General features: G+C 41.2%; 1 protein-coding gene across 1 annotated transcript in view; it reads right to left on the bottom strand.

The window, feature by feature from the left end:
- Window positions 1-22,925, bottom strand: part of LOC135548816 (gamma-aminobutyric acid receptor subunit alpha-6-like) — a 41,008-nt gene extending 18,083 nt beyond the window's left edge. Inside the window, exons 1-9 of the mRNA XM_064978764.1 lie at window positions 22,713-22,925; window positions 22,443-22,573; window positions 21,822-21,889; window positions 20,281-20,501; window positions 19,921-20,003; window positions 19,680-19,823; window positions 19,127-19,279; window positions 14,045-14,298; window positions 12,175-12,428 (exon numbers count right to left, since the gene is read on the bottom strand). Of these exons, the coding sequence (XP_064834836.1) occupies window positions 12,175-12,428; window positions 14,045-14,298; window positions 19,127-19,279; window positions 19,680-19,823; window positions 19,921-20,003; window positions 20,281-20,501; window positions 21,822-21,889; window positions 22,443-22,573; window positions 22,713-22,747 (1,343 nt within the window). The 5' untranslated portion in view covers window positions 22,748-22,925. The remainder of the gene's footprint in view (window positions 1-12,174; window positions 12,429-14,044; window positions 14,299-19,126; window positions 19,280-19,679; window positions 19,824-19,920; window positions 20,004-20,280; window positions 20,502-21,821; window positions 21,890-22,442; window positions 22,574-22,712) is intronic.
- Between the last annotated feature and the right edge of the window lie 474 nt (window positions 22,926-23,399).

A 23,399-nucleotide genomic window follows, 5' to 3' on the forward strand; every position in this document is an offset into this window, starting at 1 on the left:
TCCTATACTCCCTGTTCACCCACGACTGCATGCATTATTAAGTTTGCTGACGACACAACAGTGGTAGGCCTGATCACTGACAACGATGAGACAGCCTATAGGGAGGAGGTCAGAGACCTGGCCGGGTGGTGCCAGAATAACAACCTATCCCTCAACGTAACCAAGACTAAGGAGATGATTGTGGACTACAGGAAAAGGAGGACCGAGCAAGCCGCCATTCTCATCGACGGGGTTGTAGTGGAGCAAGTTCCTTGGTGTCCACAGCAACAACAAACTAGTATGGTCCAAACACACCAAGACAGTCGTGAAGAGGGCACGACAAAGCCTATTCCCCCTCAGGAAACTTAAAGATTTGGAATGGGTCCTGAGATCCTCAAAAGGTTCTACAGTTGCAACATCGAGAGCATCCTGACCGGTTGCATCACTTCCTGGTATGGCAATTGCTCGGCCTCTGACCGCAAGGCACTACAGAGGGTAGTGCGTACGGCTCAGTACATCACTGGGGCTAAGCTGCCTGCCATCCAGGACATCTACACCAGGCGATGTCAGAGGCAGGCCCTAAAAATTGTCAAAGATCCCAGCCACCCCAGTCATAGACTCTTCTCTCTACTAACGCATGGCAAGCGGTACCGGAGTGGCAAGTCTAAAGGCTTCTCAACAGTTTTTACCCCCAAGCCATAAGACACCTGAACAGGTAATCAAATGGCTACCCAGACTATTTGCATTGTGTGCCCCCCCACCCCTATTTTACGCTGCTGTCATTTTAACTATACATTAATTTACATACTACCTCAATTGGCCCATTGTGTCCCACCACCCACCACCTGCCAACCCCTCTTTTACGCCACTGCTACTCTCTGTTCATCATATATGCATAGTCACATGCACATACTACCTCAATCAGTCTGACTAACCGATTACTGTATATAGCTTCGCTACTGTTATTTTCAACTGTCTTTTTACTGTTGTTTTATTTTTTTGCACTATTGGTTAGAGCCTGCAAGTAAGCATTTCACTGTAAGGTCGGTTGTACCTGTGCACGTGTGCACGTGACAAATAAAATTTGATTTGATTTGAAAGTTGGACACGTTGAAGCAGGAATTGAAGGACCCACTCAACCACACACCCAGGTACCGTATGAGAAACAGGCCCCCATAATCAGAAGACAAATGTTTAGATTAAAGCCAAACTGTGAACTTTGTGCTGCTGTACTGTTCAGAATTCCCCCAGTTTGAGGCATGGAGGTGGAGAGAGGGCATTGTGTGCCCTCTAGCAAACTCTATGGCGGAGTAAAAAAACAAGTTTGCGAGCACATCCCCTGTATTCGGTAGTGACGGGGAAATGCATCCTTTTATGGAAGCTTGTACCTGTACAGGAACCAAATCAGCGGAAATTCCAGAGCGCCAACTAATTGTACTCAATACAACTCAAACTTTCATTAAAACTCACATGCAAGGTACTCAATTAAAGCCACACTCGTTGTGAATATAGCCAGCATGTCAGATTTGTAAAAATGCTTTTCGGCGAAAGCATGAGAAGCTATTATCTGATAGCATGCAGCCCCAGAAACACACAAAGGGGACGAAAACAAAGACATTAGCGTAGCCGGCGCTACCCAAAACGCAGAAATAAAATATAAAACATTCATTACCTTTGACAAGCTTCTTTGTTGGCACTCCTATATGTCCCATAAACATCACAATTGGGTCTTTTTTTTATTAAATCGGTCCATATATACCCAAAATGTCCATTTATGAACACCGAGAAATCCATGGAAAAAGTCACGTTTCCCAACGCGACGTCATTTTTTAAAATTCATAAAGTTGCCTATAAACTTTGACAAAACACTTCAACCTACTTCTTTAATCCAAGTTTAGGTATTAGTAAACGTTAATAAACGATCAAATTGATCACGGAGAGATCTGTATTCAATAGCTAGAAGTTTTCAAAACAAAGTCCATTTTATCATCAACATTTTTTCCGGGTGCGCACCTGAAGACAGGATGTGCTATTCAGTGATCTGACCAAGGATAAAGGGACCTGGAAATCACAACACTGGCGACATCGTGTGGAAGCTGTAGGAATTGCAAGCACAGTTCCATCATTTATGGCAAGCCATAGACAATACAGAGACTGGCAGATGGATTTTTTCTTCGTCGATTTTGTGATCAGGTTTTTTGCGATTTTGACCACGGAACTCGTTCTGTTATAGTCACAGACACCATTCTAGAAACTTCAGAGGGTTTTCTATGCACACATACTAATCATATGCATATACTATATTCCTGGCATGAGTAGCAGGACGTTGAAATGTTGCGCGATTTTTAACAGAACGTTGAAAAAAGTAGCCCGATCTCCAACAGGTTTGGCTTTCCAGCCAATTGTGACGAAAGTAGGTTCATTACTCGAGTCTTTGATCAACACAGTGTACACCAGTGTCACTTGGTGGTCAAAATACTTTAGGGCAACCAAATTATTATAGATGACGTCCCAAACGCCGTATCGCATAAGCGTGTAGGATTTTTGTCTTCTACTGAAACCAACACCAAACCAATCAGGTGGTTGTTCGACTAATCTAAGCTTCGGACGTCATTGATCACGTGCTTCTGATAAAGAAATACAGGCATCGGCACACTGCTTTGAAGTAAACCGCTTAAGGATTTCAACACATGCCCTGGAGCTCCAGTATGAAACGTAACATCACTCTTAGTTGGGTCCTTCACAAACTCACAAACACAAACTTCACAAACACACCAAACGCTCAGATGAAGCTCTCCAAAACAATCCAAGAAAGTATTTGACAATGAAAAAGTGGGTACAAAATGTTATGACATCGAGGAAGGAAATAGAAAAGGAATTCACTCAATCGTTTAAAAAAAAATATGTGTAACATTTCGGCCGCTAATGCTAATAGTCCAAGTCAAACAGCCATTTTGATTAATTAAAAGCAGTTTATGGTGCTACATGAAGTTGTTAATTGCCACATGCATTGTTTGCACCTTTCGTGCACTTGTTTTAAATTAAGGCTTGCTTTTTAGTTAATAGTACTGGCTTGTTTGCCGACTAGCTTTATCTGTTGTTTGTTGTATGACCCACATGTTATATGCTACTGCCAAATTAGCCTGCCCTAGCATGGGCCTATCACACCAGATGTTTTTATGTTCTACTATTGACCATTAATATTGTTGTCATATTGCTATATTTACATAGCTTAATCATGTATACATTTTGTATATTGCATATTGCCATTGATATGTTAAATAATTGTATATTCATATTGCAAAGTATTAATATTACAGCATTTGAGAACCTAATTATGTATTAATGTCAAAAAAATAGACAAGTGGCGCTTATATTTGTCCTGTTTCACACGTGTACAAGTTTGTGGTGTGAAATGAAAATGTGTTTCTTGCATATCCCACTCCCCCTGAAGGTGGGGTCCCAGCCAGAGATCAGTCAATATTCAATTCAATTAATTAGGCCAGAACCAACACCAGGTTTGTGTCGCACTTCCATAACTTATGATCTCCCATCGGCCATTAAGGGTGAGAATGACCAACTTCCTCTTGGTTAAACAAATGTGATGCCATTCAAGGTGTGTTATTTTCTTCTTATGTTACACACAGCATTACATGGTTATTTGAAGCGCTTGCTCATGGTGTGCTATGATGAATGTGGTGGGTTCATTAATAAGTGCATCGACAACGTCATCCCCACAGTGACCGTATGTACATATCCCAACCAGAAGCCATGGATTACGGGCAACATCCGCATAGAGCTAAAGGCTAGAGCTGCCGCTTTCAAAGAGCGGGACACTAATCCGGATGCTTATAAGACATCCCGCTACCTTCCGATGATCCCTCTAATGAACCAACAAGCAGACAAAGCATCATTACAGTACTGAGATCCAATCCTACTACACCAGCTCTCACGCTCATCAGATGTGGCAGGTCTTGCAAACTATCAGGAATTACAAAGGGAAACCTAGCCACGAGCTGCCCAGTGACACAAGCCTATCAGAAATGCCTTCTATGCTCGCTTCAAGGAACGCAACACTAACTCATGCGTAAGAGCACCAGCTATTCCAGACGACTGTGTGATCACGCTCTCCGTAGTCGATGTGAGTAAGACCTTTAAACAGGTTAACATTCACGGCCGCATGGAAAGACAGATTACCAGGACGCGTACTCAGAGCATGTGCTGACCAGCTGGCAAGTGTCTTCTTTGACATTTTCAACCTCTCCCTGACTCAGTCAAGCAGACCACCATAGTCACTGTGCCCAACAATACCAAGGTAACCAGTCTAAATGACTGTCCCACCCTGGGCAGTCACATCTGTAAGCCATGAAATGCTTTGAAAGGCTGGTCATGGCTCACATCAACACCATCATCCCAGACACCCTGGACCCAGTCCAATTTGCATACCGCCCCAACAGATCCACAGATGAGGTGATCTCTATTGCACTCTATAAGCCATTTGCCACTTGGACAAAAGGAACACCTATGTGAGAATGCTGTTCACTGACTACAGATCAGTGTTCAACACCATAGTTATCTCCAAGCTCATCACTAAGTTAAGGACCCTGGGTATTTTGGGGAAATTAAGGCATGGATGCATTTTTCAACCATTTTCCGTTTTAGAAAATGGCACACGTAAGGGCTTTGATTCAAGTCAAACAAATGGAAAAGGCGTCTTAGAAAACATCTACCATAAAAAGTCTTAAACTGTATAAGAAATGCATCAAGATGTATTGTAAAAAACCCTACCAACTATATTTGCCTACTGTAAGGGAGTGAACATAATTTATAATAGGGGTTACATGGAGCACACTTCTTCATCCTGTAAGCATTACATTGCTACGTGGGAATTTTGATAGCGCACAGGCCAGAAGGTTGTGGGTTCGCAGACCACCATGGACAAGAGAAAGGGTGGAAAGATCTCCTTTATACGAAAAGCATCATATTTGCAGGTCCTAGGAAAAATGGCCTTTTATAAACATTTCATGCAATTTTACCTCATTTTACATAATGGTGGAATCTATTTTTAATACCACACAAATAACCAAATTTACCGACTAAGACTGGACATTTCTCCAATGCCAAATCAGACTGTCTTGTTTGCATCAAAACTGTCCCTGTTCGCAAATAATTAGGAACCTGAGCATGGTACTTTCAGAAGTTAGGCCTAAATATTCACCCCAGACAGAGTAGGCCTTCCGACGCAGAAAAATGTAAGCTTTAACTGCTAGCTACTCTTCTTCCGTGGCTTAACCCAATGAGAGGTCACAAGTGTTTCCCTAAAATCTGTTTGAGTTTAAACATCTTCTATTGTGCAGAAAGTGAAGTGCTTTAATCAATTGAGACAGAATAAGATTACTTCCCAAGCAAAGTCAGACTCTGAATGTCAAAGAAACAAAACAATGATATTCCCAGATGCATCGGAGTCACATCTTTCCCACGTATTTTACAGCTTGCATGAAGCATCGCGGACCAAAGCGCAGTCATAGATCCCTTTATATAATCGGATCCCTTTTATTTTCTTAACCTTTCTGGCGCAGGCATTCTGACAGCGACCCTCCTCGACAACATCCTGTGAAATTGCAGAGAGCCAAATTCAAAATACAGAAATAGTCAAAAACAAACATTCATGAAAAATACAAGTGTTATACATCGGCTTAAAGATTAACTTCTTGTTAATCCAGCCGCTTTGTCAGATTTCAAAAAGGCTTTACAGCGATTATCTGTGGACAGCGCCCCGCTTACAAAAGCATACAAACATTTTACAACCAAGTAAAGGAATTACAAAAGTCAGAAATAGCGATAAAATGAATGACTTACCTTTGAAGATCTTCATATGGTTGTAGTCACAAGAGTCCCAACTACACAATAAATGTTTGTTTTGTTTGATAAATCCCCTCTTTATATCCCAAAAACTGTTTTGTTGGTGGGTTTTGTTCAGTAATCCACTGGCTCAAAGGCGGTCACAACATGCAGACGAATACATCCTAATAGTACCGGTAAAGTTCGTCAAAAAATGTCAAAAGATGTTCATAATTAATCCTCAGGTTGTCAGTTGTCTAAATAATCTATTATATTTCAACCGGACATTAATTCAATAGAAAGGAAAAATAATGAAGGGTGCACATTCGTTCACCCGTGCAAACCAACACTGCATGATTCTACAGTCCACTGAGAGAAAGGTCTCCTTCTTCTTCATTTTTCAGAAAACAAGCCTGAAACAATGTCTAAAGACTGTTGACATCTAGTGGAAGTCATAGGAACTGCAATCTGGGTCCTAACCTATTTGATACTCAATAAGCATTCAGTTGAAAATACCCACATCAAAAAATTCCCACTTCCTGGATGGATTTTCCTCAGGTTTTCACCTGCCATATCAGTTCTGTTATACTCACAGACATTATTTTCACAGTTTTGGAAACGTTAGAGTGTTTTCTATAAAAATCTACCAATTATATGCATATGGGCCTGAGTAATAGGCAGTTTGGGCATAAGAATGAGAATCTCAGTTTGGGCATGATTCTCATCCAGACATCGAAATACTGCCTAAGCCATATTAACAATCTAACAATGTCTTTTTGTAATTTTCTTTAATTAAAAAGTAGACCTATGGTATCCCCTCTCATACCCCCTTAATTCGAGTTTTAACCTAACAACCCTTCACTGACACAGAGGTAGGCTACAACAAGGTAGGATGAAGGAATTCACCAACACATATATGGATATAGCAAATGCCTATAGCTTAATTTCATCTATCAAACAGGTAGGCCTACCTCTTACTTCTCATATAGGAAGAAATAGACTTGAACACAAACCACTCTTGTTGTTAGTACAGTCAAATTAAAATGAAGACTGTTGAAATGAATTATACCTACTCGAATATGCCTACCTTCAGCACCATGAGCTGTCCAATTCCGATTGATTGTGCCATGGTTGCTGCTTCAAGTTTTAGCACCACAAGTTGTGAGGTCAATAGCTCTGATAAATACATAATGGGCACGAAACATATTGTTTTTAATAAAAATCAATTATAGTAATGGCAAGCTATCAAAGTTGACCTTCTCATCTTCGCACTCACCTTCTCAAACTGAGCAGAGCATAGGTTACAGGCTCATCTGTGCGCAAGCATTTTTGGACTAGGCCTAATCAAAAATTATTTTTGGAAGACTTTCCTCCTGAACTTACAGCACAGCACAGATACCCTATACAGCACAGACATCGGTTAAGCAGCCGTAAACATTTTTTTGATCAGCGAGAGCAGAGCAGAGCACGCCATTGCAGTGTGTAATATCCATTGCAGTGTGTAATGCAGCCTAGTTTTATTTACACTATCCCAGTAGCTATCTTAGAAATATAACTTTGATCTGTGCTTCTCTGAGCATGCTCTTCGTAGCCTATAGGCTATGGACAATTTGATTGAGATCACACTAAATAGCCTATAGGCGCAATTGATATTGCACGCCCAGCGGAGAATCAGAGATGAGGAGGGGCATTGGGCACACATCGATTTATAGCCTAATAAGCAACTAATTCTAAAACTGAGAAGTATTGAAATTTCATCAAATACAAATTACATGATCCTCCCCTGGAATAGATTTGAAAAAGCATGACCATCCCCCATTTCAATCCATACATACATTTAAGAAACACTGCCTAGTGCCTGGTAATTCACTAACCAAAAACCCACATATCTTTATTTTCTAATTTCTCTTCCTCAAAAGGGAGGATAATGAATGTTCACAAAAGTAACAACTAAATGTACACCTACCAATTAGTTATATTGTTTTTACAGTAGGGGGTGTTTGTTGTGATTCAAACGCATCCTTCTTTCACCAAATCGGAATTACTGCAAATTAATTGGATACAATGGGAAATCATAGTAGTCACAAACCACCTCCTACTGTCCTTCCTTCCACTGCCATAATGTTAGGCTCAGATAATAACCGTTTTCTATCTCTTTATGTCTTCTGGTGGTCAAAGCAAGAGTGTGAAAACAGTCTGGACAACCCTTATCTCTCTCTCGCTCTCTGCCTCTCCCTTCTCTCTCTCCAGTTAATGTTACCTCTCCCGGCTCTCACTGACACCGACCCATGAGCCTCCTCTCCTTCCATTTACTGTAACCAGCATGCACACCCACTGAGCACCGACCGACACCGTACTCTCAAAGAGTGCAGTGTATAAAGTCAGAACATCTGCTGCCTCAGCCACTGCCTGTCACCAAGGGAGTACCCCAAGGCTCGATCCTAGGCCCCACACTCTTCTCAATTTACATCAACAACATAACTCAGGCAGTAGAAAGCTCTCTCATCCATTTCTATGTAGATGATACAGTCTTATACTCAACTGGCCCCTCCCCGGATTTTATGTTAAAATCACTACAACAAAGCTTTCTTAGTATCCAACAAGCTTTCTCTACCCTTAACCTTATTCTGAACACCTCCAAAACAAAGGTAATGTGTTTTTGCAAGAAGAATGCCCCTCCCCCCACCGGTGTGATTACTACTGTACCTCTGAGGGCTTAGAGCTTGAGGTAGTCACCTCATACAAGCACTTGGGAGTATGGCTAGATGGTACACTGTCCTACTCTCAGCACATATCAAAGCTGCAGGCTAAGGTTAAATCTAGACATGGTTTCCTCTATCTTAGTCACTCCTCTTTCACCCCAGCTGCCAAACAAAACCCGATTCAGATGACCATCCTACCCATGCTAGATTACGGAGACGTCATTTATAGATCAGCAGGTAAGGGTGCTCTCAAGCAGCTAGATCTTACTGACAGTTGTTGCTGCTTCGTTTGATGTATTGTTGTTTTACCTTCTTGCCTTTGTGCTTTTGTCTGTGCCCAATAATGGTTGCACCATGTTTTGTGCTGCTACCATGTTGTGCTGCTGCCATTTTGTGTTGCTACCATGTTGTTGTCATGTGGTGTTGCTATCATGCTGTGTTGTTGTCTTAGGTTTCTCTTCATGTAGTGTTGTGGTGTCTCTCTTGTCGTGATGTTTGTTTTGTCCTATATTTACATTTTTAATCCCAGCCCCCGTCCCCACAGGAGGCCTTTTGCCTTTTGGTATGCCATCATTGTAAATAAGAATTTGTACTTAACAGACTTGCCTAGTTAAATAAAGGTTAAACAAAATGTAAATAAAATAATCTGTCACGTTCTGACCATCGTTCGTGTGTGTTTTCCTTGTTTTAGTGTTGGTCAGGACGTGAGCTGGGTGGGAATTCTATGTTGTGTGTCTGGTTTGTCTATTTCTATGTTTGGCCTGATATGGTTCTCAATCAGAGGCAGGTGTTAGTCATTGTCTCTGATTGGGAACCATATTTAGGTAGCCTGTTTTGTGTTGGGTTTTGTGGGTGATTGTTCCTGTCTCTGTGTTTGTGGCACCAGATAGGACTGGTTTGGTTTGTCACGGTTCTTGTTTTGTAGATTGTTGTACTTTCATCTTTATTAAAGATGCACAAAACTAACCACGCTGCATTTTGGTCCGCCTCTTTTCCCCAGAAGAAAACCATTACATAATCAGAGTGATTATTCCACAAATAGACAGGTATTTTCCTTTCCACGGTAGCAAGATCTTAAGTCTTTTTGCCAACTTTCTTTTAAAATGCACTGCAGATCATTTCTTTCTTTTGGAATATGAATACCCTAGGTATGTCCACTTCACCGTCAGACCATTTTATTGGTAAAATACACATTAATGTAAAAGTTTTATATTTTAGTGATTCAATATGTAATATAGTACACTGGTTGTAATCCAGAAAGGTTAGAAAAAGTATGTATATCATCTATGAGGCTGTGAATCAAAAAAGATTTGGCACACAGTACCAACCAAAAGTTTGGACACACCTACTTTGTCAAGGGTATTTATTTATTTTACTATGTTCTACATTGTAGAATAATAGTGAATACATCAAAACTATGAAATAACACAAATGGAATCATGTAGTAACCAAAAAAGTGTTAAACAAATCAAAATATATTTTACATTTGAGATTCTTCAAAGTAGCCACCCTTTGCCTTGATGACAGCTTTGCGCACTCTTGGCATTCTCACAACCAGCTTCATGAGGTAGTCACCTGGAATGCATTTCAATTAACAGGTGTGACTTGGTAAAAGTTGCAAAGAAAAAGCCATATCTCAGACTGGCCAATAAAAAGAAAAGATTAAGATTGGCAAAAGAGCACAGACACAGGATAGAGGAACTCTGCCTAGAAGGACAGCATCCCGGAGTCGCCTCTTCACTGTTGAAGTTGACACTGGTGTTTTGCGGGTACTATTTAATGAATCTGCCAGTTGAGGACTTGTGAGGCGTCTGTTTCTCAAACTAGACACTCTAATGTATTTGTTCTCTTGCTCAGATATGCACCGGGGCCTCCCGCTCCTCTTTCTATTCTGGTTAGAGACAGTTTGCGCTGTTCTGTGCAGGGAGAAGTACACAGCGCTGTACGAGATCTTCAGTTTCTTGACAATTTCTCCCATGGAATAGCCTTCATTTCTCAGAACAAGAATAGACTGACGAATTTCAGAAGAAAGTGATTTGTTTCTGGAACCCACAAATGCTGATGCTCCAGACACTCAACTAGTCTAAAGAAGGCCAGTTGTATGGCTTCTTTAATTAGAACAACAGTTTCAGCTGTGCTAACATAATTGCAAAACGGTTGTCTAATGATCAACTAGCCTTTTAAAATGATAAACTTGTATTAGCTAACACAACGTGCCATTGGAACACAGGAGTAATGGTTGCTGATCATGGACCCCATTACGCCTATGTAGATATTCCATCAAAAATCTGCTGTTTCCAGCTATAATAGTCATTGTTAATGTTGTAAATGTCTACACTGTATTTCTGATCAATTAGATGTTATTTTAATGGACATTTTTTTGTTGCTTTTCTTTCAAAAACAAGGACATTTCTAAGTAACCCCAAACTTGTGGTGGTGTATATACAGTATATATTTTTTATTTATTCTAAAAGCAAAGTTGAATTTTGTGCCCTTCTGGAACTTTCCTTTGGAAACTGATCATCCATTCCTATTTTCGTGCCAGTGAGTCTTTTGCCCAAGCTTTTAACCATTTTTTATTATTTTTTTTACCCCTTTTTCTTGCCAATTTTGTTGTATCATGTTGGTAGTTGCAACTCCAGTACGGACTCGGGAGAGGTGAAGGTTGAGAGCCGTGCATCCTCCGAAACACAACGCAAACAAGATGCACTGCTTCTTGACACAATGCCCACTTAACCCAGAAGCCAGCCGCACCAACGTGTCGAACGGTCCCTACACCTGGCGACCGTGTCAGCGTGCACTGTGCCTGGCCCGCCACAGGGGTCACTGGTGCGCGATGGGACAGGATATCCCTGCCCTCCCCTAACCCGGACGATGCTGGGCCAATTGTGCACCGCCCCATGGGTCTCCCAATCGCGGCCAGCCGTGCCTGGACTCGAACCCAGAGGCTCTAGTGGCACAGTTAGCACTATGATGCAGTGCCCTAGACCACTGCACCACTCGGGAGGCCCCTGAATATTTTATCTTAAAGAATGCAAATTTGACATCTTTGAATCTTAATTTGAAGCAGATATTTAAGAGTCTTCGGGAAACGTGGCCACATAAAAAACAGAGAGATTTTACCATAATTCTCTTACCAAAACATAGCATCTGCACAGTTCTTCCATTAAATGTGTTTTGTGAAATGTTCTGTGTAAATTGTTAAAAGTAGTTCTTATGCATAGATTTGAATGGTTTGTTAAACTTTGTAATCAGTGGTTTTTGTTTAGGATACATGCTAAAGGGAAAGTCAGCGTAATTCCATTATCCCTCTTCATCATGTGGCCCTGTCTTCCTGGCTTCTCTATTTTTATATAATATAATAGGACATTTTAACAGTGGTCCTTCACCAGTTCCAATAATATGATATAAAACTGAAACTATTAGCACATGGATTCTACATGCATTTCACAATGAGAGGGCTCCATAACAGCTAATATGACTAGCTACAGGTCATCCTGCTATAATAGATTCTACTGTACTTCTTCCATCAAATTGGCCTACCTGAACATACCGTCTACATGAAATTGCTCCACACTGTCTTTTTTCCCCGTCATTTTCGAGCAAGCTTCCAAACATTTACAGTAGCCACTAGAAAACGTATCACCTCTACCTTGTCATCTCCATGGTGTCCTTGGTAAGATAGACGATCCAGTAGACTAGGTTGAAGGCCCCGAACGACAGAGGGAAGAGGATGCGAGAGTACTTGTCTATGATGCTGGTGCCTGTCAGTAAGTTGTTGGACGGCACGGCTGAGCCTTGCTGGAGGAAGGCCTGGGCATTCACTGGAGGGTTAGGGAACACCTCCGCCGGCCTCTCAAAGTGAGGCGTAGAGTTCATCCTCTTCTTCAGCATACTGCTGGCGTCCTGTACGGCGCACAAACACAAAGGTGGGTGGAAGGGATGAGTGAAAGAACAGGTCTGCACAGTAAATCTATGACCAGCACATCAGTAAGACATCGGCAATTAAGATTCAAATAGGAAATCAATTGTTTTTTGTTGTTGTTGGCATAACGCAGTTTTAATTGAATCCATTTCCTATAGCAACACGGCGGTGTATGCCATGTGCACAAAGTCATAAAAGATATTGTCATTGATTCATTCATCAATACAACATTTGGTATTTAATAGTATTTGGCTACTGTGGTGCTGCAGAGTGAATGGAGCAGGGACTGAGGCACAGTTGGGTGGTGTGGAGTGGGGAGCAGGGACTGAGGCAGGGTTGTGAGGGGTGGTGTGGGGTAGAGTGGGGGCGCTGGCACGGGTTTAACTGGCTTCCATCACAGAGCAGGTTGGAGCTGCAAATGTCAGCTGCTGGATGCTGTGCGAGTCCAACGGAGGTGAGAAATCAGGCAGGGATCATGCGGCTCGCACTGCTTTAATATCGCAGCTATTTCTGAAATAACAACAGGCTTGAATTCTCTGCTGGCTCTCAGGCTCAGATCCCACAATGATCAGAGCAAATTCTTATACAGTAGATATACTATATAACATTGTTTTGCATACTGAATTAATATCGCTAGGGCTTGATGGAAGACCTCATGAAATGTAAATACTGTGTGACATTGTCTTGTTTTCATGGGATGTAAAATGCAGGATTAATAGTGCAACATAATACACAGCTTATTCTATCAATTTGGCTTGTGTGGAAGTCATCACAAGTGTCCTGTCTTTAATCCAATTTCACCAATCAGGTGAACAAATGGAGTGTTAGCATGCTGACACACATCTAAATCCGTGTATAATATAAACATGCCTTAGTGTTCAGCTAAGGAAGAGCTGGTAGACTCAGTCAACATCTTATCCAGTCAACAACCAGTAAACCAGTCATAAACAGTCAACATCTTATCCAGTCATCAACCAGTAAACCAGTCATAAACAGTCAACATCTTATCCAGTCAACAACCAGCAAACCAGTCATAAACAGTCAACATCTTATCCAGTCATCAACCAGTAAACCAGTCATAAACAGTCAACATCTTATCCAGTCAACAACCAGTAAACCAGTCATAAACAGTCAACATCTTATCCAGGTCATTTAGATTTGGCTGCCTTTTAGAATAATTTAAAGAGATAGCAATTCAAAATGGTGACAGATGGTCCAATAGAGCTCCTCTCAGTTTGACTATTTAGTCATTTTGTTATGTGAAAAACCTACATGTAGGCCTTCATGTATTTGGTGCAGTCACCTAATAATAGTATCTCTCCCACAGAAGCACAAAGCATTGGGCTTGCCTTTCCCCTCCAGCATGAAGGTTTCTTCTGAGCCTGTAATGATCTGCCTGGATATTCCCTTCATCTATCCCTCTTACATAATCTGCAGCAACCGCGTTCATGAAGCCACTGGCTGTCTCTTCTCGTCAAACGCTCTTGTTATCATAGACTAGGAGCGGGGGTTGAGAGGGACATAGAGAATGGGAGGAAAGGGAAAGGGAGGGAGAAGTGTAAAACGAGGAGGAAGGAGGGAGAAGGGGGTGGATTACCGAAGAGGACTCCCCGTCACTCCTCCCGGCCTCTGCAGCCTCCTGGGCTACCTTGATGGCGGCCACCTTGCGGAGCTCCCGGTTGGCCTGCAGCGTGGAGAAGTAGTTGACTGCTGCAAACTCGATGAGGGCTGAGAAAACGAAGGCGAAACATACGGCAATAAACCAGTCCATGGCCGTGGCGTAGGAAACTTTGGGCAGAGAGTGGCGGGCGCTGATGCTGAGTGTGGTCATGGTTAGCACAGTGGTAATGCCTGGGATATACAGGGCACATAGAGAGATTTTAGACAGAGATACTGGATCGAGGATACATTTGGTTGTCTATCTCCCAGAGCCCCAGGGTTGACTGGCTGGGCTTCCAGGGTACCAGGCCAATCATCTTGTTGAGTGGTGATTTCAGGGCAAGGAGTGGAGTGAAGAGGGTTGGAGGGTCTGACAAGCAACCATCCAGTGGTTTGCATGAAAGAAGTTTAATGTGAACACACATGAGCTTACATGCAATGAAATAGCTTAAGGGGAAATGGTTGTGTCTATTCAAGCATGTCATTTGGCCTGAAAATGGTTCTTTCTATGAACCCAATAGATCAAATCTTATCATATATTTTCAGAGAATGAAATTATTTCTGCCGTAATTCTCATGACACTGATCTAACATTACTGAACATTTTGAGCAAAAATAGTGTCTCGAGTTCATCAGATTAGGCTGTCTCGTTAATAATAACTGAAGATACTGTAACTTCATCAATAGCAACCTACAAAATGAAGATTAGCGTGGCATTACAGTGCATAAAATCCTCAGAGCCCATTCATAATTTAGATGGTAATTGATGCCCTACTTCGCCAGAGGGTGAATTTGTGGGCATGATGTTTAATCTCTAGCCTCATTTTCACACAACTTCACACTACTCAACCACTAACCTTGCTCCTACATTCAGAAATGCATTTGTGTCCAAATTCAATGCTAAACAGTGCACTCAGTCTTTACTGTCCTTTGGATGGAGGGTCACAATTGTGCACATTGGTATCTGAGATGTAGACATTATATATATTGATTATAATATCTACGTCTCAGATACCAATGCGCTCTGGTATTATTGATAAGTAATGATACCTGTACCGCTATAAAATGTTCAGCCTGGAGACTTGAGTAAACAAGTGGCCAGCGAAATGTAAAAAAGTCCAATCTTTCTTACTTTAAGAAAATAAATAGTTCACCCATTATGTCAAATGTATTCACTTCACCAATAGCGAGAGTCATACACAATAACAAATTCACCAACGGAACGGTAGGGTTTTCAAAGTAACACTGTGTACTCTCAGCATGATCTATTGATCCTGAGAGGCAGCAACCAAAAACATGGCTTAGTTTACTCACCCACAGCTTAGCCTTAACATCATTGCGTGCAAACACAGGAGTGGTAGGGCCTGTGGTAATACAGTATGTTCCTACGGTAACAGCATGCCTAAATCAACTTTAAGTCAGGTCATTTAGGCATGCTCTTTGGAAACATGGTATCACAGGACTCGATTAGGGCACGCAACTATGGTAACACTAAGCTTAAGCTGAGGAAACTAAGCCATGTTTTTGGTTGCTGATTCTCACGATCAATAGATGACTTGCTATTTATCCATATAAATGAGGTCAACTTTCAGTTGGGTCAACTTTTAGTATCCCGGTTATGTCTTGGACGCAAATCCATTTGAAATCACAGCAAGGTATTTCTTACGTCACTCTAAAAGCAGAGGAGGGTTGGGGTGGATGAAGTTTGTCATACCAGCCACAGTGTTTACTGTTCATGGGACGGCCTGTTTTTAGTGATGATGATGATGATAGATCCAGAGAAGCACAACTTCCTTGGGTTAGAGTTCGACACATGGGGAACAATCGGATGCGGGTTGGAATGACATGCCGGGGTAGTGTAGTTTCATCTCAGGGAGACAATGGATGACTGAGCTGCAAAGCAGGCCTGGAGGAGCAGGAGAGTAATGATGATGAGAAGGATGGGACACAGATGAATTGATGAAGGCTTACATGGAACAAGTTTACAGGGAAAAAGAGCAATAGCAGTCCCAATCCTGGATAATGAAGAGAGTGTAGAAAGGCTGTCCTGTCCACAGATTATTTGAAGCAATTTTCTGTGCTATACAGTACGCATAACTGTCTTCTGAAATACTTTCTCCTGGTATTGGATAAGGTTCATTGGAATGCCAAGTGACTTCACCGACAGGACTATCTAGACTTGCAGGAAATCACCCTCTTGTCTCCTCATAACATTGGGAAGAGACTGAACATATTCATAGACTACCAAAGTTTTTATAGACGACTTAACCTGTATATCAAAATAAATTGATTGCGAATTTGAATCTGTACAACCCTTGTCAGAATGGAGTTGCTTATTTCTAGTGGTTCACTGCAAGTTATGTTTCAAGGGAGTACAAATAAATTGCCATTGATTGAGAGTGTTAAATAATATTATGGCCGGGCACCTCATCTGAGGAAGGGCTACTATAGAAATTGATTGGCTGCATTTATTTCTATTCACAAATTGGATCTTGTTGACGATAACAACAACAATAGCAACAAACAGGCAAAGTAGTTGTGCCTCAATCCGTTGCATTTAACGTGGCAACAGATATCTGAGCAAGGAATAACACTGTGGAGATGCACACATACAAACAGATCCGTGGATACAATATGTGTCCATGGTAATAAATCTCATCACATTTATTCAAAGTGAGTTTGAATCCCTGGCCTCACACTATCGAGGCCCTTACAAGTCATTATTAATTCACATAAGGGACATGCTCTATACTGGTCCATTAACAGGGTACAGCTATAATTTAGCAGAGATTGTTTTCATTAAGCTAAAACTGTCAACAACAAAAAAGGTCCATTGGCCACTGCCCTGCTATGCTCTTAACAATGACATATTTACACAGTTCATTTGCTCAGGGGGGGGGGCATGTAGAAAGCATTTTAGTGGATGTAATCATGTTTCACTGCATTTAAGCACTGCTTCAGCGCTGAAAGCCAGTACAGAACTCTTGATAAAGTTAGCTACAGTACCAACTCTTTATTAAAAACCCACCAATGGCCAACACTGCCTGTCAAACTCATGCACTTGGTAATGATCACACTGAGGAAGAGGGATATGGGAGAAATCGTGTCAGTAAAGGAGAGAGAGGGAAGACGCGGAGGAGGAAGAAAATGAAGGAGAAAGACAGTAGAAGGAAATGAGGAGCCTGAGGCATCCGTGCGCTTTTAAAGGCTAAAAGCAAGGTACAAATTAGGCCCCACTCAATTAAGTCTGTGAGACTTCAGCTCGGGGGACTTTCAGCTCTTCCAGAGTCACAACAACAATGGCTCGTGTGCTTTAGTCCTGATGGAGTGCTTCTGCATAGCTCTCTCTCTCTCTCTCCTTCTGCACCTGTCAGTGCATTACTACAACCTATTTAGCTACTGCACTCAAACAAAAATGCTGGGTTTAAAACAACCCAATTTTGGTTATTTGGTAACCCAGCGCTGAGTAAATATTGGACAGAACACACGTTGGGTTATTGTGACCCAGCCATTCGGGTTGTTTGGATTACCCAACATGGGTTAATTTAACCATAATTTGTTTTTTTTATTCACTTTCATGCTGGGTTGACCCAGCAGCTGGGTATTTTTAATGTAATCCATAGGCTCTTAAGGAACACTTGTGTAAGCCTCATTAAAGCTACAAACGTGTCAGTGTTCAACCTTAACATTTGATGACAATAAAACAGAACAGATGAACCGGAATGACATTTACTCTCACGGGTAGCCCAAAATAACTTCCTGAAAGTCACACCACTGCTAAGCCACACCTCCAGTCTTCTGAACTGACCCACTGGGTCATATCTCAATACCACATATCATCAACAACCCAACCTTGCTCTTTTTATAGAAAACAGCCCAACTAAGTGACTCAATACCTGCAACCCAGCAGTTGGGTCATCAAACAACCCAGCATTTTCTTTTGTGTGGCTTCTCGCTGTGCCCCATATTACGGTTGTCATGTTGTTGTGTCACCAAAGCATTCAAATACATTGGATTTACAGAAGCAATTTACAGTCTCTTAATCGTAGCATTTTGGAACGCAAAAACAAACAGTGTAAACCGTGAAGATAAAGCCTGTCATTCTTGGGTTTGGGGAAAATCCAATATGTTTATGCAACAGCCTCCTAAAGGACACACCATGTTCACACTAAAAACACTCTAATATCTTCACAGCGCTCCCCCGCAACTGTGTGAAATGAAAGCAGTGGGATGTGGGAGGTTAATGACTTTCCGCATATGTGCGTTTCACGTGGGGCCCAACTTGAACACGTACTAATGATTGGTATCTTTCACTTCTGTGTGGGATTTTCAAAAATGCTGACGAGCTTCCAAAGAGAGCCATAATCTACAAAGGCCAGTAGCCACTACTCCTTGCTCGCGAAAATGTAACTGAGGAAATTCAAATTGAAAATCGAAAGGATGGCAAATTAAACTTAGGAGCTCCCATGCTTCCGAGGCTAGAGGCTGAAACAAGTGTCGCATGATGTAATGGGAACAAGCGGAATCTGCAAGTCCTCGGAACAAGTCCAAGTAAACAGCATCACCCCCCCCCCCCCAACCCTCTCGGTATGACTGATTTCAAAGTAGGAGTTATTTACTATTAATTCGGCTCCACCACTTTGGAGGAAATAAATATAATGAGGTAGAAAGTCTGAGAGCTACCATGTGACTGTGCTGCCTTTTATCTCTAGCACCACTCCACTAAGTGAAGCACTCCATAGAATGCAGACCATTACCAAGTTCTGCCAAGAAAGAACATTAAAATACTATATCCTCACCTAATCTACATAAAAGGATACAGAGTGGATCATGTAATGAGTGGTGAATTGGTATAATACACCTTTGTTCTTTTGTTATGTTAAAGTGGCTCTATTGTGTCACTCCAAAGGAACTCCAACTTATAATGGGACCTTCAGGGGTAACCTTGCAACATGTAAGCATGGTGGACGACCCAGTGGAGACATGGAGGGAGTAAAGGTGGAGATCAGGAGGAGGCCTACCAAATACAGTTCGAGCAGGAACAGATTCCTTATTGATCCAAAAAGAGACCTGAGCCAGGATCACCGTCATGATACAGGGGATGTATGTCTGAATCAAGAAGAAGCCCATCTTCCTTTGCAGGTGGAAGTGAACAGTCATGATTACATATTCACCTGTCAGGAAACAAATGGAATTTATGTCTGTGGCGCAGAGTTTCTAACAGGCAACATTGTTAAATCAGAAAATCACTGGGTACAATACTGATTTGTGTTACAGACAACAGATCAGACAGTGAGAATCACGGGGGGAGACATCATGCATACAGTACATGCATACAGTACATGCATACAGTACATGAATACAGTAGCACCTGTCAAATACCCCACATTGAATGTGTACCAAAAAAGCAAAGATTCAGATGAAAATTCCATTTAGAATGTACTAATGTCTTTAGATTGGAATCCTGCAAAGACATGCATACAGGATGCATACAGTTAGTTAGCTTAGTTATCTTTTTTAGGCCTAATTTCTGGAAGCAATACTTAAGCATAGAGTGAATGAACACATTCTTACCTGTGTTGGATTTTAACCTCTCACTGGACACTGTCTGTCCTATTAGATCGTACTGTAGCAAGCTGGAGGACTCCTCTGGTACTTCCACAGAGAATAGTGGTCCTTTTTTCCATGTGTACACAATTTCACTCATGGGGTAGGCATCTGGACAGCAGAAATAACACATTCTGTAGTCAGTATGTGATCACCAGCTAATCTGGTGGAACCATCTGTCTGACTAAGGCTTATCAAGACAACTCACAACTACCAAACTTGAGAGGACAGGCATGGCCGTCCATGGGGAAGTTCATCAGTCGCATGGGACACTCTGCATTTATAGTCAATCTGCAATGGAATGGCAAAGAGTATTGGACACACTGTATGTACAGTAGTAACGCTCACCTATGATCATATATAACTAAATCACACTAGCATACAGTGGGGTAGTACCATATTTTCAAAACAAAGCAATACTCAGAAATGCGCCTGGTTAAGTATGTGTATATTGCACAGACAGCTCAACCATACCCATGTGTTCTAATGAGACTCAGATTGTCCAGTAGAACACAGAGTACTACGTAGGTCTATCCTGGACCTGGATGGCTGTGTGACTCATTAGTACCTCATGGTGTAGAGGATAGTTCCGTTCTGCATGATGCGGAACAGCTTGTTGGGAGTGGTCATGTTGTGAGAGATGGACCTCTTGCCATTCCGGAAGAATGTGTCTGGCGTCCAGATCTTGCTGACCATGAGGTTGTTGAGACGCAGAATCTCGATGGGGCCCTCGAATTTCAACCTCTCGTCAATCCACGTTTGACGGAAGAATACGTCCATGGTGTACTCCTACAACATGGTGGTTTGGAAATCAAATCAGCAATCAATTTGTATGCAAGTGATGGCATATACTGTACAGTGACCTCATTTTATTTTTAGATCAAATTGCCAGTAATAAGTCAACTTATTTCATTTCTGCAAATGAGGAGTATATTTTTCACATTTGCGTTTTTTTCTCCAGCAATGATTGCTTATGGATACCTTTGTGTGTTTAAATATGACTGTTCTCAGATTTGTAATGAATAGATTTTAGGTGTGCATTAAAATTTGCATTTTTTTGCAAACGCTATATATCCATTGTTTAGCTGGAATGTTGATGTTCATATACAGCATATTTGACTGTGATATGCATTCACCTACTGTATCTATCTTAATATGAATGGACTAGTCACTTTTATAAGAGCATCTGCTAAATGACTAAAATGTCAAATGTAACTGTTTTACATACAGATCTCATATTACAGCATTGATTCATATTATATAAATCTATGATTTGTACAGTTCTTTATTCATAATGTAGTTGTTTGTTACATTTGACTGTGTAAAACCTAGCAGTACTACTTATTTATCTGAGAGTGAGGCAGATATATATAACGTTTTGCAAATAACTACGATTATTTGTCTCTGAAATGAAACCATCAAGTGATAGATTTTAAACAAATACATGTCTGTCATTGAACAACCCCATGCCATGATTAGATAGTGGAAAAACAAAACCAATCTCTTTCATAAGTTCTTTTAAACAATAAAAGTTAATTTACCAACATTTTAGAAAATGGATATATAGTGTTTTGGGGGGAACAAAAGTCATATTTTAAAGTATCCCCTCTGTGTTGTTTGTGATCTGTTTAATTACAGTGCATATCCATATTTCTCAACTCCTCTACATGAATACAAATGACTGAAGATCCAAACGGTAACCATGGATATGGCTTTTTCAATCCGGGAATGCTTTTTGACTAAATGGATGGCTTTACTGCTCTGAAGGGTCTTATCTATACTGCCTGTAGGATGGCTACTAATGTATCACATGGTATAGTGGGTAAAGGAAATAAAACGATCAGCAGGCTCGGGACCCTCACTGGCAGAGATTGTCAACCAGATTAAAATCCCTAAGCTGCACTAATGACATTCTGCCCAAATGCCAGAATAATATGGCTGGTAGGAACATGACTTGAGACTGTGGAGGGACATTCTAGGACTGAGAGCAACAAGCAATTATCTGTCTGCAATAACGCAAGTGTGTATTAAAATATCCATAAATTGCCATTACTCTGGAGTCTTGTGTTATAGAAATGGACTGGATAAAGTAGTACTGCGGCCACATACCATCTCAACATCTGACACTGGACCAAAGCTGGTTACAAAGATGTCTGTTTTGACCTCGGTAACTGGACCTACAAAGATAAGTGTTGGTTTGGCATAAGACAAAGCCAAATAAACATACCTCTTCAATCTAAAAACAAAAGGAAACATGTCAATCTAAAAACAAAAGGAAGCATGTCAATCTAAAAACAAAAGGAAGCATGTCAATCTAAAAACAAAAGGAAGCATGTCAATCTAAAAACAAAAGGAAGCACGTAAAATATCGACAAGATAAAAACGCTGTTATTGTTAATGATATCCCATTGCCAGTTTACATTTACTAGACCTGTGGAGGTGTTGGATATCTCACAAGTCAGCACAATAACATCCCTTAGTAGGATTGGCCCTATGTGAGAAAGACACCCTAAGTGGGTAAATAAATTGTCTGGACACTCGAGGGCACATATTTGAGTTATAGTAAGTGTACCAAAAGCAGCTTTCAACGATCGGATAGTGACCGAGAATTTGGGTATATCCGGAACATAAGTGCCTCAGCACAGTGGAAAGTACAACTTTATCTGGAAGACTGGAATTCAACACCTTTAAAAACAACCTGTTAGAATTCTAAAATATGCATTACTGTACCTCCAAATCCAGGTCGCAGTCTGTTGTCATATCCATCCAGTAATCTATCCAATATACGCGTAATGTTATCCAAATAGATATTCCCATCAATCTCGGTCGATTTCGGATTATTTCCCCAAACATTGCTCACACTGTAAACAAAGTACATCTTCATTATCTGTCGCCTTATTCTACTCGGTGCAACTTGTTACTGCATCAAAGTTGCATAATTTACATTGATCAACATCCTAACATGCGTAAAGTCGGAGAAGAATAGTTACTTGTACTCACCAGGACAGAAAAAAGAAAGTGAAAACGAAAGCCATGCCTCATAAACACTTCACAGCCTAAAAGCCCTGGTCAACTGTTATAATTTGCATATTCCATCATTTAAAACCATTATAAAACACCGATCACACGGCTTAGTGTAAAAAGCGAGGGCATTTGCGCCAGTCCTGCTCTTCTTCTCCACTGCGGTTGCGCCTCATCTGACTCGCTCAGTTGAAAAACTAAAGAGTTTTAAGAGACTGAAGAGCAGAGACGGAGGGCATTGAAAATAATCGAATAAGGCATTATGGGACATTAGAAGGAAGAAATCAACTGATAGTTTTGGCGGGGAATTAGCAAGGACCGGTTTGGAGATTTGGAAAAGGCTCAAATTTCCTGCTGCAAGAGATTACACCAGAGATGGTTTAAATGTTTGTGGTGGAGAGCATTCTACAGATGTTAATTCATAACAAAGTTGGGGAGATAAAGCATCAATACTCATTGCCTGTTGACCTTGGACATGTCAAACAGCTTTTCAGTCTGTTCATGCTTGTTCAAATCTTCTGCATGTCAGCATGTGTAACAAATACAAATAAAGCAGAAAAGCCTAGGATGGTGGTGGTGGTGGTGGCAAGGCAGGAGTAGGAGTAGGAGGTTTGCTGGCTCACTCAACTCTCGCTGACCTGGAGTGACATTGTCCAAATTTCAAAT

The sequence above is a fragment of the Oncorhynchus masou genome, chromosome 11, assembly GCF_036934945.1.
Source record: "Oncorhynchus masou masou isolate Uvic2021 chromosome 11, UVic_Omas_1.1, whole genome shotgun sequence".
NCBI classification, from domain to species: Eukaryota; Metazoa; Chordata; class Actinopteri; order Salmoniformes; family Salmonidae; genus Oncorhynchus; species Oncorhynchus masou.